General features: G+C 35.1%; 2 protein-coding genes across 2 annotated transcripts; both read left to right on the top strand.

Annotated features, from left to right (window-relative positions):
- The first annotated feature begins 218 nt into the window (after nucleotides 1-218).
- On the top strand, nucleotides 219-704 carry LOC113759227 (pathogenesis-related protein 1A-like). Its single transcript, XM_027301795.1, has one exon. The coding sequence runs from the start codon at nucleotides 219-221 to the stop codon at nucleotides 702-704; it is 486 nt and encodes a 161-aa protein (XP_027157596.1).
- A 9,130-nt stretch (nucleotides 705-9,834) lies between these two features.
- LOC113762850 (pathogenesis-related leaf protein 4-like) lies at nucleotides 9,835-10,564 on the top strand. The gene has a single exon (XM_027306467.1). The coding sequence runs from the start codon at nucleotides 9,918-9,920 to the stop codon at nucleotides 10,401-10,403; it is 486 nt and encodes a 161-aa protein (XP_027162268.1). The 5' UTR covers nucleotides 9,835-9,917; the 3' UTR covers nucleotides 10,404-10,564.
- Nucleotides 10,565-15,836: the final 5,272 nt, after the last annotated feature.

Below are 15,836 nucleotides of genomic sequence, written 5' to 3'. Positions count from 1 at the left end.
CAAAAGAATGACAGCTAAAATAAAAATGTACGTAATCAACAAAACTAGAATTCTAGATACTCCGGTCCTTTCGGCTGTTCACAGGCTACAGTTGGTCAAACCGCAAAGTAGACTAAAATACCAGCAATTTATTTTAGGCCCGTCTTCTTGTCCTTGTTTAAAACGTCTTAACCAGCGGGTTCTTGAATGCCAGATACCATTTGAACAAGAACACAAAAATGGGATGGTTATCAAAGGTTTCAACATCAACACTTTCCTTAATAGCCTTGTTCTCTCTCGCCGTTGCCCAAAATTCTCCGCAAGCATTTGTCGCTGCCCACAACAAAGTTCGCGCATCACTTGGTCTCCCACTCGTCAAATGGAACGCCACAGTCGCAGCTTATGCAGGCCACTATGCTGCTGTAAGGTCTGCAGATTGTAACTTGGAGCACTCGCAAGGCGAATACGGTGAAAATCTTGCGAAGGCATCGTGGGATTTGACGGCTGCTGAGGCCGTGAAAATGTGGGCAGACGAGAAGAAATTCTACCAGTACCGCTCCAATTCCTGCGCTCAAGGGGAGATGTGCGGGCATTATACCCAAGTTGTGTGGCGCGATTCGTCCAACATCGGCTGTGCCGCGGCTAGATGTCGCAATAATGATTGGACTTTTGTGACATGCAACTATTATCCCCCAGGTAATTACATTGGCGAACGTCCTTACTAAATTCTCACGACTTAATTAATCAGTAGTACCTGAGTAATTAATAAATAGTAGTGCATTATGCCAAAATGATCAGTTGAAGTACTATTTTGGCGTTTGTTGTTGTGTGGTGTTGTGATTTATTTGTGCGGAAATAAATATGTTGCACGCATGCATGGCTTTTCTCTGAGTGTTGGAGTAACAAATGTAGGAATCTCAAGCCATCTTGTTTTTGCCATTGGGAGACACTATTTCATTTGATTTTTCTTCCCTTGATAGTTGTACGTGCAGAACTCCTCCGAAAGATTCACAATAAATATAATTAACAATACGCATTTAATACATAAACACATTTGAAAAAAAACAAGCATTATGCCGTAACACGTTCCCCGGCAGAGGATTATCAATGCCCCAATTGATTTCTGGGTGACTAATACGGAGGAGTGTCCGAAAATTAAAAGTAATGAGGAAGGAGAAGAGAGGTGCAGGACCTGAGATTGTTGCGAGAACGGAGGCTGTATGTTGTATAAGTTAGAACGGGGTGATTTAGGACAACGGGAATCGTCTTTACTTCCCCGTTCGTCAACCCCATGAATTATTACCGGCGAAAATGAAGTGCCACTCGTGATAAAACGAATACTACGATAATGTTGTGACCCACACGTAGTCCGACTGGTTTCGTAAACTGATAGTTACCAGCAGGTCTCGTAATTGACTCTCGTATGCTATTTCGCTGTATAGTATATATCTTTGAGACAAGATTCTATACAGTTTTCGGGGATTAGTCTGGTTAAAAGTTTGGAATAATCCCAAGTGAAAAAAAAATATTAGGATAATGTACAACTTTAGGAACCTGTTTGTATACACTGTACATATAAAAGTTTCATTGTGTTTTTAGTCATCATAGATTCGAGATCGTGATCAGAACCAAAATCATCTAAACTTTTTAATCCAAAAAAAAAAAAAATCAATTGTGTTTTTTTTTCTTTTGGCACTGTATTCGACTTCATGTGAATAATCTGATCGAAGTTGCCTTCGCCACAACCAACTCACACTTTACCATTCTGGTTCTATGGTTCATTTCTATATGGGGCCGGATAAATGATCTTCCCTAGCTAGGCTGGCAATGGATGCATGATTATTCACCTACATATAGAAGCAATGTACATTGCTCTTGGCAAAACTAAACAAAAAGTTTATTTAGAATTTTTGTAAGTTTAGAATTGAATTTATTATTTGGTAACTAGATTGATGTGATTTTAAACTTAGTTTAGAAAAATAGAGTTTGGCTGCTCCTTAATACAATTAGAATAGTACTCACTTTTCCATTTGTCCATTCAACAGAAAGATCACTCCACATTAGTGGTGAAAGAATTGCAATTAATGGCACAGTAATCAAATACCTCTCCATTAGTTCACTTTGCCCTTTGTTCCCTTTGTTATTAATCAACCGTGTAGCTATATTCTTATGCTTTTCCTTCACAGTTTTGTTGCGACTAACTGAAGTCCCATATACTTTTTCTTCATTGTTAGAGTGATCGTTTTGTTGTGATCACTAATCAAAGTCCTTCAACTTGTTTACATTCTTCATATTCCACCGTCTATGACTACCTTCCCGTTTCTTGATTATCAGAAGTTTCAAGACGGTATGTTATCTTTCGCTGTGTGTTTTCTGCGCTAACAGTTGTAGTAGAGAAATGGCTGTTAATCAAATAAAGTAGAAACGGGTTATTCTGCAAATATCTCTTCTCTGCGAGAACAATACCTCTAATTTGATAATATTTGGTTTAGGAAGACGTGAGAACAACACTCTCTGTGCTATATATGCAATTTAAGTTGGCACAGGTGTTGATTTGAATGATCAGGGCTTTAACGAGTTGACCATTGATGTGATTAACGGGAAAAAAAAAACTACAAAGTGTTGATTTTGATTTAAAAAAGATTGAATAATTTGAACAAATCAAGTCTTATATCCGTAGGCATCGGAACTAAGCCAAACGGCTCAAACCCCACCACGTTTTGAGCTGTGTTTTATCTACGGGAAAAGGGGGAAAAATTAGTTAATGAATAGATGTCAATTTACCTTGAAAGTTTTGAGAAGGGTTTCCAGCTTTCAATAATGTTTCAAATTCTTTATCAAATACTTACCAAATCATTTTCGTCTATCCACATCTATGCATCTAACGGAAAGATCAAATTTTACTCCAATTAGTCACCTTTCTCTATATATAGTTGGCATCATCCATCAATCTGTTATGTCGAAGTGAAACACACAAAAGAAACGAGAAAGATGGATTTCCGGAAGACCTCATTAGTCACGACTATGAGTCTAATTCTTGTGTTGGAGATGAGTGCCTGCACTACACTCAGGTTGTATGGCGTGAGTCCATCCACTTGGGTTGTGCTGGAGCTAAATGCGCCAATGGATGGTAGTTTATTACTTGCTTGCAACTATGATCCTCCGGGCAGTATTGATGGACAGCGTCCTTGCTAGGGGTCTTATGCTCTTACGCTTATTTTCTCTCTCTCTTTTTAGCAATGTCCCCCGTCTTAGGTTGGACTTTATATTTTGTAATTTCTCACATTTTGTGGTTTCCTAGATTTAGAGCCATACTCCTCCTATTTAATCTTTTGAGATTAAAGGGGCAGATATTCATTGCCCATGGTGAGATCGATGAAGACCAGTACAAATTAATTTGGGTATTTGGTTTTCTGTGACCCAATATCTTATCGCTATATACAATAACAAGTATAGTTTCCTATTTGGCTATTGAAGCCTCTTTTTAACCTAAACGATAAACAAAATTAACTAGTTTTAGTCCTGGAGCTCTTATCACTAAAGAAAAATAATAAATATGAATTCTCTGAAAATCATATAACTCTAGTAAAAAAATTAAATGAGTAATGTAAAAATTTATCATTCTTAACATTACCTTCTGATGAAAATAATCTCATATTAGAGACTGATGCTTCTAAAGAAGTTTGGAGTGCAGTTTTAAAAATAGAAAATAATCTATTATGTAAATATGTATCCAGAAGTTTTCAAATACAGAAAAAAGATACCACATAAATGAAAAAGAATTGCTTACAATAACAAAAGGATGTCATAAATTATACTACATTCTATTACCTAAAAAATTTAAGTTACGCACGGATAATTCTCAAGTAACAGCATTTATTAAAAATAATATTAAATCTTTGCCTCACAATAAAAGATTAATTAGATGGCAAATGATATTATCTGAATTCATAATTGAAATTGAACTAATAAAATCTGATGAGAATTGTCTTGTAAATTTTCTCACTAGAGATGGAAGGCCAAATGAATAAACAAAATATCTTGTTGGATATAGTCTCGAAATTATCTGAGCAAATTTCTTAATTACAGACGTCATTCAATAATGTAATAGATATTATGAATTATCAAGATATAAATAAAGAAGTTTTTGAATTTCTTATCAAACATGTTGAAAAAGGCCAGAATTTAGTCAGTTTTTACGATAAGGTTGAAAAATTATTGTATGAAATAGAAAATCTTTTTCCTTCATCGGGACAAGAAGATTGTTAATAGATTGAGAGATTTGGAATAAATTCTCTAAATGACGGAATATCCTTGAGACCAAATTTTATCTGAAAATAGACATCTCAAAGGATACTTGTGATGGATAAAATAATTAATGAACATCTGCTCGTCTCTGAATACAATTCTCTCATGAGATAATTATGCCTTACAAAATACAGAAACATATTATATAGATTTTACAAGGATCTATTCTTGAACAAATTATATGCATGAATGTGATAGCAATTTTATTAAAAAATGATACAATTTTAAAGTAATCAATGCTATCTATATGACTACTCTTACTTTTCCCGAAATTTCTAAACTCCCTAAGTGAATTCAAGAAGGAGTTAGGCGTTTCCATCAAAATAATCGTACATATGGTTCCAAAGACATTTTAATGCTCAAGTTTATTTTAGTTGGATCAGATTTTAAACTTTTGTAAATATTTTTCTATCTATAAGTGCTTTTGGCTATATTCACCTATAGCCACAAGAATCATCAAATTCTTTTCCATTATTAAAATATTTAATAGGTACTGGATAGGGATGGCAATGGGGACGGGTGCCCGCGCAATGGGGGCGAGTGACCGCGGGCACCCGTCCCGCGGGGGGCTAATGGGGAGGGGGGAATTTTTTCCCCCCGCTTAGAAACAGGGCCCCCGCCCCGCCACCCGCTTTAAAAAAATAAATATATAAAATATATAATTTAATTAGTTACAAACTTATGATAATGATATTATTAGTTATATGTATTATATAATGTCTATTAGTATATATAATATAATTGATATTATTAATTATACTAATAATTATATATGTGTACTAATACAAATTATTAATTGGTTATACTAAATTTACTAATACATTTATACTAAATCCCTAATTACACTTAATACAATAACATTTTTTTCTTAAAAAAAGCACAAGCACAATAATGAATTAGTGATTGTATTTGTGCCAAAAGTGAAAACTTGACTACTTTAGTTATATTTATTTCATCATGTTGGATTGTATTCAAATAATTTTTGTTTGATTGTTTTTATAAGTTTCAATTGTAAAATTACAATGAATAATAATTTGATGATGTGTTGATATTTTAGTACTTGATTATTTGCTAAAATTTAACATAATAAAATTATATAATAAATTTTTAGTCCCGGGGGACCCGCGGGGGAAGCGGGGGGGGGGGAGCGGGGGATGGGCGGGGGCGGGGGGGGTTTATAGGCAGCGGGGCAGGGGATGGGAGGGGTCCCCCGCCCCAACCCCCTCCCCCCCCGCGTTGCCATCCCTAGTACTAGATTTGCATCAAATTCTTGATCAGATATATAATCATTTATTGGAATTATTGGATAATTTCTGAGAATTGTGGGATCATTTATAGGTTATGATGCTATTTCAATGACCAAATTTAAGTCAAAATTTAAATTTGGGTTGGCTAGCAAGATATTCATATTTATCATTCTTGATGTAAAAATATTTTTATTTCTAGAGTGTATTTAGGATGTATTATATTTATTGATAAGGTACTAAATAGGTTTGAAATATTTTTTATAAATTTTTTTTAATGGAATAGAGTGTAAACTACATCAAAACTAACAATTTTTTTATTAACAAAAGAAATGGGTCCAATATACTTCAACACTTTAAATCTGATTTTTAACCAACAAAACTCCGGTTATCCAGCTACTAGAGTGACTTCTTTTAAGGGCCGTTTCAGAGTTTTGCAACACAATTTATTTTCGTTTCCTATCTCTAAGTATGCTTAGATGTAAATATGAAAAATTGTGAAAAAACTTGTTTCTTTTATTAATGAAAAAAGTTCAGTGCAAGATATAGGTTTCGCACACTACTCTCTCTCTCTCTCTCTCTATTTACTAAATATGAGAAAAAATTTTGAAGACAATCGATAAGATTGAATTGTCAAAGTTGAACTCTTGATTCCTTCAATTGTCTTCTTCATATGGCATCTACCTATTTATATAGTTATTTGACGAATTTCAATGCTGGATTTGAATTGATATTTTTACGAATTTCAACTGCCTTCAATCCGCAAACGGATTTCAACTGGTTTCAATCCCGCATATTTGAACAAAATATTTTGAATAAGTGCTTGCATCGTATTCCATATTTTCATTACTTGATGCCGTGTCATTATTTTCTCTTTTGGTATAAGTTAGACACGTGTTATTTTTGTACTTTCTAATTCTGCACAAAGTTTTGATAGTTTCAACTGCTTTCCAGTAAGCGTATTTTTCAATTTAAATAATTCATTGCTGGTTCAAGGGTTTTTCCTGCATATGTAGTCATAATGAAAGAAAATGCTACATTTCCTCTATATGTACGCAATCCTTGCTTGGGGGTATTTTCAAGATTTTGCAAAATAATTCTTATCTCAAGAGTTCTTTGATAATGTATTTTATCTTTAGAAAAATATTCATATTTCTTCTTTTAAGGATAGTTCTTTATCTCTAACTCATCAAATTTCATAATTTTGATATGATGAAAGGTATTATATCTATTTAAATCTTTAAAATCTGATCTAACTGAAATAATTTTAAGTATTAAATTATCTTTGGAATCATATGTAGGATTATTTTGATTGATATGCCTAACTTCTTCTTGAATCTACTAGGGAGTTTAGAAATTTCAGAAAAAGTTGAAGTAGTCATATAGATAGTATTAATTACTATAAAATTGTACCATTTTTTAATGAAATTACAATTACATCCCTACACATAATTTATTCCAGAATAGATTCCTGTGAAATTTATATAATATGTTTCTGTATTTTGTAAGGCATATAATTCTTTCATAAGAGAATTATATCCAGAGACAAGCAAGTGCTTATTATTTATTTTATCCATCATGAGTATCTTTTGAAATGTCTATTTTGGGTAAAATTTCATCTAAAAAATATTCCATCATTGAGAGAATTTATTCCAAATCTCTCAGTCTGTTGACAATCTTCTTGTCCCAGTGAAGAGAAAAGATTTTCTATTTCATCATTGTTTAATAGGTCAAATAATAAATCTTCAACTTTATCGTAAAGACTGATTCTATTTTGACCTTTTTCGGTGTGCTTGATAAGAAGCTCAAAAACTTTTTTATTTGTATCTTGATAATTCACAATATCCATTACATCATTCAATGACGTGTGCAATTGAGAAATTTGCTCAGATAATTTTGAGACTTTATCAAAGAGAATATTTTGCTTATTCATTAGATATTCCATCTCTAGTGAGAAAATCTGCAAGACAATTCTCATTAGATTTTATTAGTTGAATTTCAATCATGAACTCATATAATGCCATTTGCCATCTAATTAATTTTTTATTTTAAGGTGGAGGTTTAAAATTTTTTTAATAAATGGTTTTACTTGAGAATTATCCCTACGTAATTTAAATTTTTTAGGTAATAGAAAGTAGTAAAATTTATGACATCCTCTTATTACTGCAAGCAATTCTTTTTCATATATGTGGTATCTATTTTTTGTATCTAAAAATATTTCAGATGTATATTGATTTGAAACAATCTTTTCTAAATTTCTTTTTTCAATATCTGATAATATATTTAATGCTTCTAATATTATTTCTTCAGAGGAGTATTTAACAATAAGACGTCTTACCTTATTTATTTTAGTTTTAGCTGCTAAATCTTTATTTATAAATTTTTGAGAATTTTGACAATATGCTAGTCTTTTTGAGTTATTCATGATTTATCTAAGTGTTTAGTTCTATAGTGGGCTGTAAATTCTTGATTTAGTTGGGCATATTTATTAATTATTAAATATTTTTTATGTTCTACATTTTTTAATGCCTTATATCTATTATATGACAAGTAACGAGATGACAATTATTCAGTACAACATGGAACCATCTTTCTCGAAAATATGAAATTCTTTCATCTAATTGGTATAGCTGATGTGCATGTTCTCTAATAAGAAATACAGTATCATATAATCACATATTTGACATTCTTCCATTTTAAGGAAATGGATAGTGCTGATCAGAATTATCAAATTCTATTCCATTATTAAAGTATCTAATAGGTACTGGATCTGCATCAAATTCTTCATCAGATATATAATCATTATCATCATTTATTGGAATTATTGGATAATTTAAGAGAATTGTTGGATCATTTATAGGATCTGATACCATTTCAATGACCAAATTTAAGTCAAAATTTAAGTTTGAGTTGGCTAGAAAGATATTCATATTTATCATTCTTGATATAAAAAACATTTTTATTTCTAGAGTGTATTCAGGATGTACTACATTTATTGATAAGGTACTAAATACATTTGAAATATTTTTCATAAAATTTTTTCAAGAGAATAGAGTGCAAACCATATCAAAACTAACAATTTCTTATTAACAAAAGAAATAGGTTCAACATGCGCGCTTCTATACCTTAAATCTGATTTTTGATTGACCAAACTCGGTTACCTCCTCGAGAACTTCTTACCTGAGCGTTGCAGCATCCAACCACTAGGGTGACTTCCTTTAAGGGCCGCTTCAGAGTCTTGCAATACAATTTAGTTTTGTTTCCTACCTTTAAGTGCACTCAGATGTAACTATGAAAAGTTGTGAAAAAACTTGTTTCTTTTATCAATGAAGAAAGTTTAGTACAAGATATAGGATTCGCAGACTACTTTCTTTCTCTCTCTCTCTCTCTCTCTATTTACTAAACATGAGAGAAAACTTTCAAGACAATTGGTAAGGTTAAGTTGCCAAAGTTGAATTTTTGATTCCTTCAATTGCCCTCTTCATATGGCGTCTACCTATTTATATAGGTGTTTGGCAGACTTCGATGTTGGATTGTATTGATATTTCCATGGATTTCAATTGATATCAATCCCATGGACGGATTTCAACTAGTTTCAATCCCGCAGATTTGAGCAAAATATTTTGGATTCTGAGAGTGATGTAAGCACTTACGTCTTGTTCTATGCTTTGACTACTTAATACCGTGTTCTTATCTTCTTTTTTGGTACAAGTTGGACACGTGTTATTTTTGTACTTTCTCATCCTGCACAAAATTTTGATAGCTTTGTTGCTAAATTTTATTCTACTACTTTCCAGTAAGCGTATTTTCCAATTCAAATAATTCATTACTGCTTCGGGGGTCTTTCCTGCATATGTAGACATTATCGAAAAACTTTTGGAATAAGGATTATTTTGCAAAATCTTGAAAATACCCCAAACAAGGATTTGGTACATATGGAGGAAATGAAGCATTTTCTTCACAATTCAAAAATATATGGTATGGTCACATACATGGACCAATTCTTACTAATATAATTTCCATGTCTTTATGTAATTGTTATCTGTCGCCACACGGTATCTGATCTAGTACGGGGCACTTCTTGTTTGGCTTCCAAATCAATAGTTCACACTGACTTAATCACCTTTGAAACAGCAAATTTAGAAATGTCATCTGGAACCATTCCCCTTTGTATAAATTGGACTTGGAAGCACCACTAGGAAGTTGAAGGCTACCTATCCACCGAACGTCAGATTGATAATTGCGTGTATAGTAATGTTAAAACAAATTCAGTCAAGGTTTAATTCCAATCTTTGAAGATGTCAACAAAAACCCCTCTATAAATTCATGGTCCGGTTAACAACATTCCTCACATCAGCAATCTAGCAAGCTAACCTATGCAATAAAATGGGGTTGTTCAAATTCGCTCTTGTTCTTTTGATAACCCTGGCTTCAAGTCCTTCCTTTCTAGCTCAGAACACGCAAAACGATTACCTGGACGCCCATAATGCAGCTCGTGCACAAGTAGGCGTCGGGGCGATGCATTGGGATGAACAGGTTGCAGCCTATGCAAGTGACTACGCTGCCAAAATCCAGAAGGCGAACACATGCAATAATCTGGTGCATTCTGGAGGTCCTTATGGAGAAAACCTGGCAGCCGGCACAGGTGCCTTTACGGGCCGACAGGCGGTGAATTTGTGGGTTGGAGAGAAGAGCAACTATAACTACCAAAGCAACTCATGCGTAGGAGGGGTCTGCGGCCATTATACCCAGGTGGTTTGGCGCAGTTCAGTCCGTCTAGGTTGCGCTAGGGTTCGTTGTAACAATGGATGGTGGTATGTGATTTGCAGTTATGCTCCCCGGGGCAATATTGGTGGACGGCGTCCATACTGAGCACTTTTCAGCTATGGTATTTCCACGGAAGAATTATTTAGATGATTGAATAAAGCTGGTATATATCTTATACAGAGGTACCAAGCTGATGAATAAATGTAATTTTATCCTTTTCTCTTCCTATTTAAAAACAACATAATAAATTTAAATAAGGTGTTGCGAATTAATTTGCAGAAGTTAATATTTCATGCATGTGGAAATATTGAATTTGCATTGGACTTGGGGCAACAAATGATAGGATATGAAGACTAATTACCCATCGAACTTTTGATGCATTGATGCCATGTTTGCTAACAACAACCACACATACACACACACGCAAAACAGGTTAACAGCAGCTTCCTCAAATTGCAGGGGGGAAAAAAACACAACAGCTTCCTCCGTTTAAGCACAGATTCTTCTTAGAAGGCAAAACCATAGTGAAGGCGTCCAGCGTAAGCGTCCCATATTGGATGTCTTATTCTGAAATATTTACGAAGTATGAAAAGATCATGGAAAATTTTGATCCACGAGGAATTATCACAAAAATAATAAATTAAATTATACATGCAAATCGCAAAGACGAATTGGCACAAAGTTGTGAAAATATTGGAGAGTGGATAATTAGCATCCAAACATCTATTTTTGAGGATTCAATACCTAAACTTCTGATCAGCCTTTTGCCGCATTAGCTAATAGTAAATGATAGACCTTGAAATAAAACTATAAAATTGTACACCTGCGGTTGAACAATCAAAGATAGTGTCTAAACTAAGAATAATCATCGTCATCTACAATTAAAGGGCATGTTTGGCAAATCAATTTTTGGCCAAATTTGTCTCCTACCAATTTTTTAACAAATTTAGATACAATAACTTCAATAAACTTCTCAAAAATTTTAAACTATACATATCAAAATACACAAAAAAGTTTCCTTTCCTCCTTTATTCTTCTTTCCCTACATCAGCCCACCACCACCTCCGGTGCCGGCCACCTCTTTCGATGCCAACCATCTCTTCCGGCGCCTGCAAAGGTAAGTTTTTTTTTCTCTCTTCTTCCTCTCCCTCTCCCTCTCCTCCTCCCCTCCCCTCCCCTCTTCCCCGCTACCTCTCTCTCCCCCTCCCTCCCCCGCACAATTTGGCCGCATGACTAGATTACACAGGGGGAAGGGTGAGGGTGGCGGGGAAGAGCGGAGGACAGGGGGAGAGGGGAGGGAGAAGGAGAAAGGAAAAAGCAAAAAAAAAAATTTTTTACTGTTGTTGGCAGCGGGAAGGAGAGGTGGCAGGGTGGGGGGAGGGGAGGGGAGAGGAAGGGGAAGGGGGAAAGAGGAAAGAGAGGGCGAGAGAAAATGCAAAAAAAAAAAAAAATGTTGTTGTTGTTGCAACTTCCGACCGGGGGGGGGGGGAGAGGAAGAGGAGATGGGGAAGGGAGAAGAAGAAGGAAAAGAAAAAAAAAGAAAGAAAAATGGAAAAAGGAAAACAAATTTACATTTAAAAAATTTTTCCTATAACTTTTATAGTAAATTTTATATAAACACTCAAAAAATCCATTTATCAAATGGGGTCAAAAAAATTTTTTAGGTATCCAATTTATATAAATAGTAATTAGCTTTCAGTTACTCATTGGTCCAGACTGATAAGATATCAATTTTTAGGTAATAAATTATTGGATTTTAAAGTCAGGAATAATTAGTTTTTTTCCCGAGGCTATAGCCGCCAAATAGCAAATGTGTTATCTTCATTAATCCACCATAAAGCGACAACAAATTCAAATCAAATTGGTTCCCTTATCGTGTACTCTTTGCAAATGTTTTAATAAACGTCCAACCACTTTTCGTTTTAAAAAAACAAAATATAAATGAAATTGGATTTTACAATTATAAAAGTGATAAAGGTTATTTGCTTCATAAGTTCGGCGTTCATTCCTTTCTCCTTAGCTCAGAACAGGCGACAAGACTATCTGGATGCTTACAACAAAGCTCGTGCGGAAGTTGGCGTAGGGCCGATGCATTGGGATGCAAAGGTAGCAGCCTATGCCCAAAACTACGCTAACAAAAAGCTAAAGGCCAACGCATGCTATGATGTGGTGCATTCTGGAGGCCCCTATGGTGAAAACCTTGCTGCCGGTCAGGGAAACTTCACAGGCTTAGACGCAGTCAAGTTTTGGGTTAGACGAGAAGCAAGACTTTAACTACAAAACCAACTTTTGCTGCAGCCATTTTACTCAGGTGGTCTGGCGGAATTCGGTCCGTCTGGGCTGTGCTAGGGTTGGATGCAAGGATGGCTGGTGGTTTGTCATTTGCAGCTATGCTTAGGGATGGCAACGGGGCGGGGTTGGGGCGGGGGACCCCTCCCCCGTCCCCCGCCCCGTTGCCTATTAGTTCCCCCCGTCCCCTGCCTCCCGCTCCCCCCGCCCCGCCTTGCCCCGCTTCCCCCGCGGGGCACCCGCGGGGTTAATAAAATTTTATTATAATTAAATTTTAATAAATAATCAAGTACTAAAATATCAACACATCACCAAATTATTATTCATTGTAATTTTACAATTGAAACTCATAAAAACAATCAAACAGAAGTTATTTGAATACAATCCAATATGATGAAATAAATATAACTAAAATAGTCAAATTTTCACTTTTAGTACAAATGCAATCACTAATTCATCATTGTGTTTGTGCTTTTTTTTGAGAAAAAAGTGTTAATCTATTAAGTGTAATTAGAAATTTAGTATAAATGTATTAGTAAATTTAGTATAACTAATTAATAAATTCTATTAGTAGACATGTATAATTATTCATATAATTGATAATATCAATTATATTACATAAACTAATATACATTATATAATACATCTAACTAATAATATCATTATCATAAGTTTATAACTAATTAACTTACATATAATATATAGTCATTTATATATATATATATAAGCGGGTGGCGGGGTGGGGGATTATACCCCCGCCCCCGTTTCTAAGCGGGGGGAAAAAATTCCCCCCCGCCCCCGCCCCACCCCCCGCGGGGCGGGCACCCGCGGGCACCCGTCCCCATTGCCATCCCTAGCTATGCTCCCCGGGGCAACATCGTTGGCCAGTATCCATTCTAGAGCCTTATCTCGGACACTTGTCCAAATCTAGTTATGCAACTGAAGAATATTAAATGACAATTAAAAAAAAGGCGGTGCCAGGATGAAAATGATCAAAGTTGTCTTCTATTTTCCCTACATAAATGTAATCAATAAGTTTCGCAAGTGTTCTGTCCTTTTTTTTTAAGTGATCAACATATTCATGTGTGTTATTGAACTTTAACTTTCCGTTACGGGAGTCGCTGACATGAAATGAACCAAGAGCTGGTCATGCATAATCTTTTTTTTAATGTATTGGTTCGTGTTCTCCAACTCTTGAAACAAAGTTCAAAACAAACTTCGGCGGTTCGGCCATATAATATAAAGCCCACAACATAAGTAGATTAGGGCCAAAAAAGCATATCAAGATCGTGATGTGTGACCGCTTGAAACGCATGTATCTGAACAGTAGCATAAAAAATATTGAATAGGTCAAGATTTTGACGGATATTAAACGAATATCAGATGCTATTCTATGGGATTCACGCAGGTTCGAATCATGCCGAAACCAGTGTTGTTAGACTCAAATTGGACCGGTTGGTTCGATCGATCCGACCGTGAACCGGCCTTCTTCCCGAGTTTGTTTGTAGCACAAAATCGTTTTGGTCAAAAAATCGATTAAACCAGTAACCTGATTTTCAAACGTTTCTTTCTTGTTTTTTCCAAATATAATTTGAATAATTTAAATTGTAACATTTTTATTTATTAATAGGAGTATGAAAATGCCACTCACTTAATGTAAATCCCAAAATCACTCACTTTCGTGAATGATCTCTAAATCATGGTATTTCATCCTTATCATCTTATCAATTCAGTATCAGTGATTCCCACTTGTATTAATTTAGTTTTTCAAGTAGTTTTGAAAAATGGACATATTTTAGTCATGAAAAATGGACATATTTTTATATATAATTATTAGGCATATATTTGATTACAAGTCTAATATTTTTGGAACATTTTGTATGGTTGGCCAAATATAACCAAGAACTTAATTTCAATATTTCTAAAACTTATAAAAATATAAAATAATTATGACATTATGCTGATGTCATTGGATTTTTGAGAACTGTTCGATCGATCTAACTAATTGACCTTGATCCAATAATTTAGTCGAGTTGCTATTTAGTCCGAGTTTAACAATATTGGCTGAAACTAGCAGTTATGGGCAATGGTACGTGTTTGCAGTTTGGTCTTTCTTTTTCAGTTTTTCCTCTTGAAGAAAAAGAATGCCCTTGTGTACTAAATAGTCACCATGATTAAAAAGTTCACGTCGTATGCAGTTAAGAAAAATAAAACATGGTTTCGTGTACTAAAATTTTGATGGATTAAGTCGCCTAGAATGCTCCTCCTGGGCAGCTCGTTTTGGTTACGATAGTTTCTTGGAAGTCGTTGTCCAACTCTCCACCATGGATCAAGTCCCAGGGTTACCGTGTTCGGGGGAAAATGGCCTCTCCTCCCGGGCAGGAGTGAGATTAATCGGATCCCTTACGGATTGACCCGGACATCCACTCCGTCAGAAAAAAAAAAAAAAAAAAAAAAAAAAAGTCGCCTAGAATGCCGGGTCCTTTCCTTTGTCCTTTTGGTACAAGGCGCAGCCTGGGCCACGTATGTTTGACAAAGCGAAGGTTAGTCACATGCATCCTTGACTAAAATCTCCTGCTTACTAGAATATGAAAAGCCAAAAGTAAGTCATTTTCCCGACACTGGAGAATTATGAGTTCCAAGTTTTACGCCAGACAATTCTAATTCCAACGCTGCGATTGCGGTCTTACACTTTTGAAAGGCGTGTAAGCATCCAGTGCATATTGTACAGTGTCTCGCGACACCATCCTTCGCATTTTCTTACCCCTAAATGAGGATGAGGATGAGGTATTCTACACTGTAGATATCTTGAATATTTCCAACTCCATCACTTGTTTATTAACCCGTGGATATGTGGAAGTCACAGATCATATCTATTTATAACTAGTATTAGACTTGGAAAAGCAACAAGAAGAGGATAATTAACTAACTTTCGGTAACAAGTACCCGAAGACGGCCGCCATCTATTAATTTGCCACTTAAAAATGTGATTTGAAATATGAAAAAGTAGCTAATTAAAAGATGTAGTGTTTAGAATACAATTGTAGAAAAAATTTACAAAGAACTGGCCCATCCAAACGACTTGATGCACATCTCTGATCACGTCAAAGTCCTAAGCGAATAAAGGAGAACTGGAAAGCTCCCCTGCTACGTACATCTTTGATCGCAAAGCCTTAATGGTTTCTTTTTGCCTCACCAATAATGTTTACCTGTCTCACGACCCATCGTAAAAGGGAAGTCGTCGCGCAA

This window comes from Coffea eugenioides, chromosome 2 (assembly GCF_003713205.1).
Source record: "Coffea eugenioides isolate CCC68of chromosome 2, Ceug_1.0, whole genome shotgun sequence".
NCBI classification, from domain to species: domain Eukaryota; kingdom Viridiplantae; phylum Streptophyta; class Magnoliopsida; order Gentianales; family Rubiaceae; genus Coffea; species Coffea eugenioides.
The sequence above is the reverse complement of the archived record's forward strand: the minus strand, read 5'-3'. Positions and strand labels throughout refer to the sequence as shown.

Coding starts and splice junctions, on each gene's coding strand:
- LOC113759227 (XM_027301795.1), top strand. CDS start 219: ATGGGATGGTTATCAAAGGTTTCAACATCAACACTTTCCTTAATAGCC.
- LOC113762850 (XM_027306467.1), top strand. CDS start 9,918: ATGGGGTTGTTCAAATTCGCTCTTGTTCTTTTGATAACCCTGGCTTCA.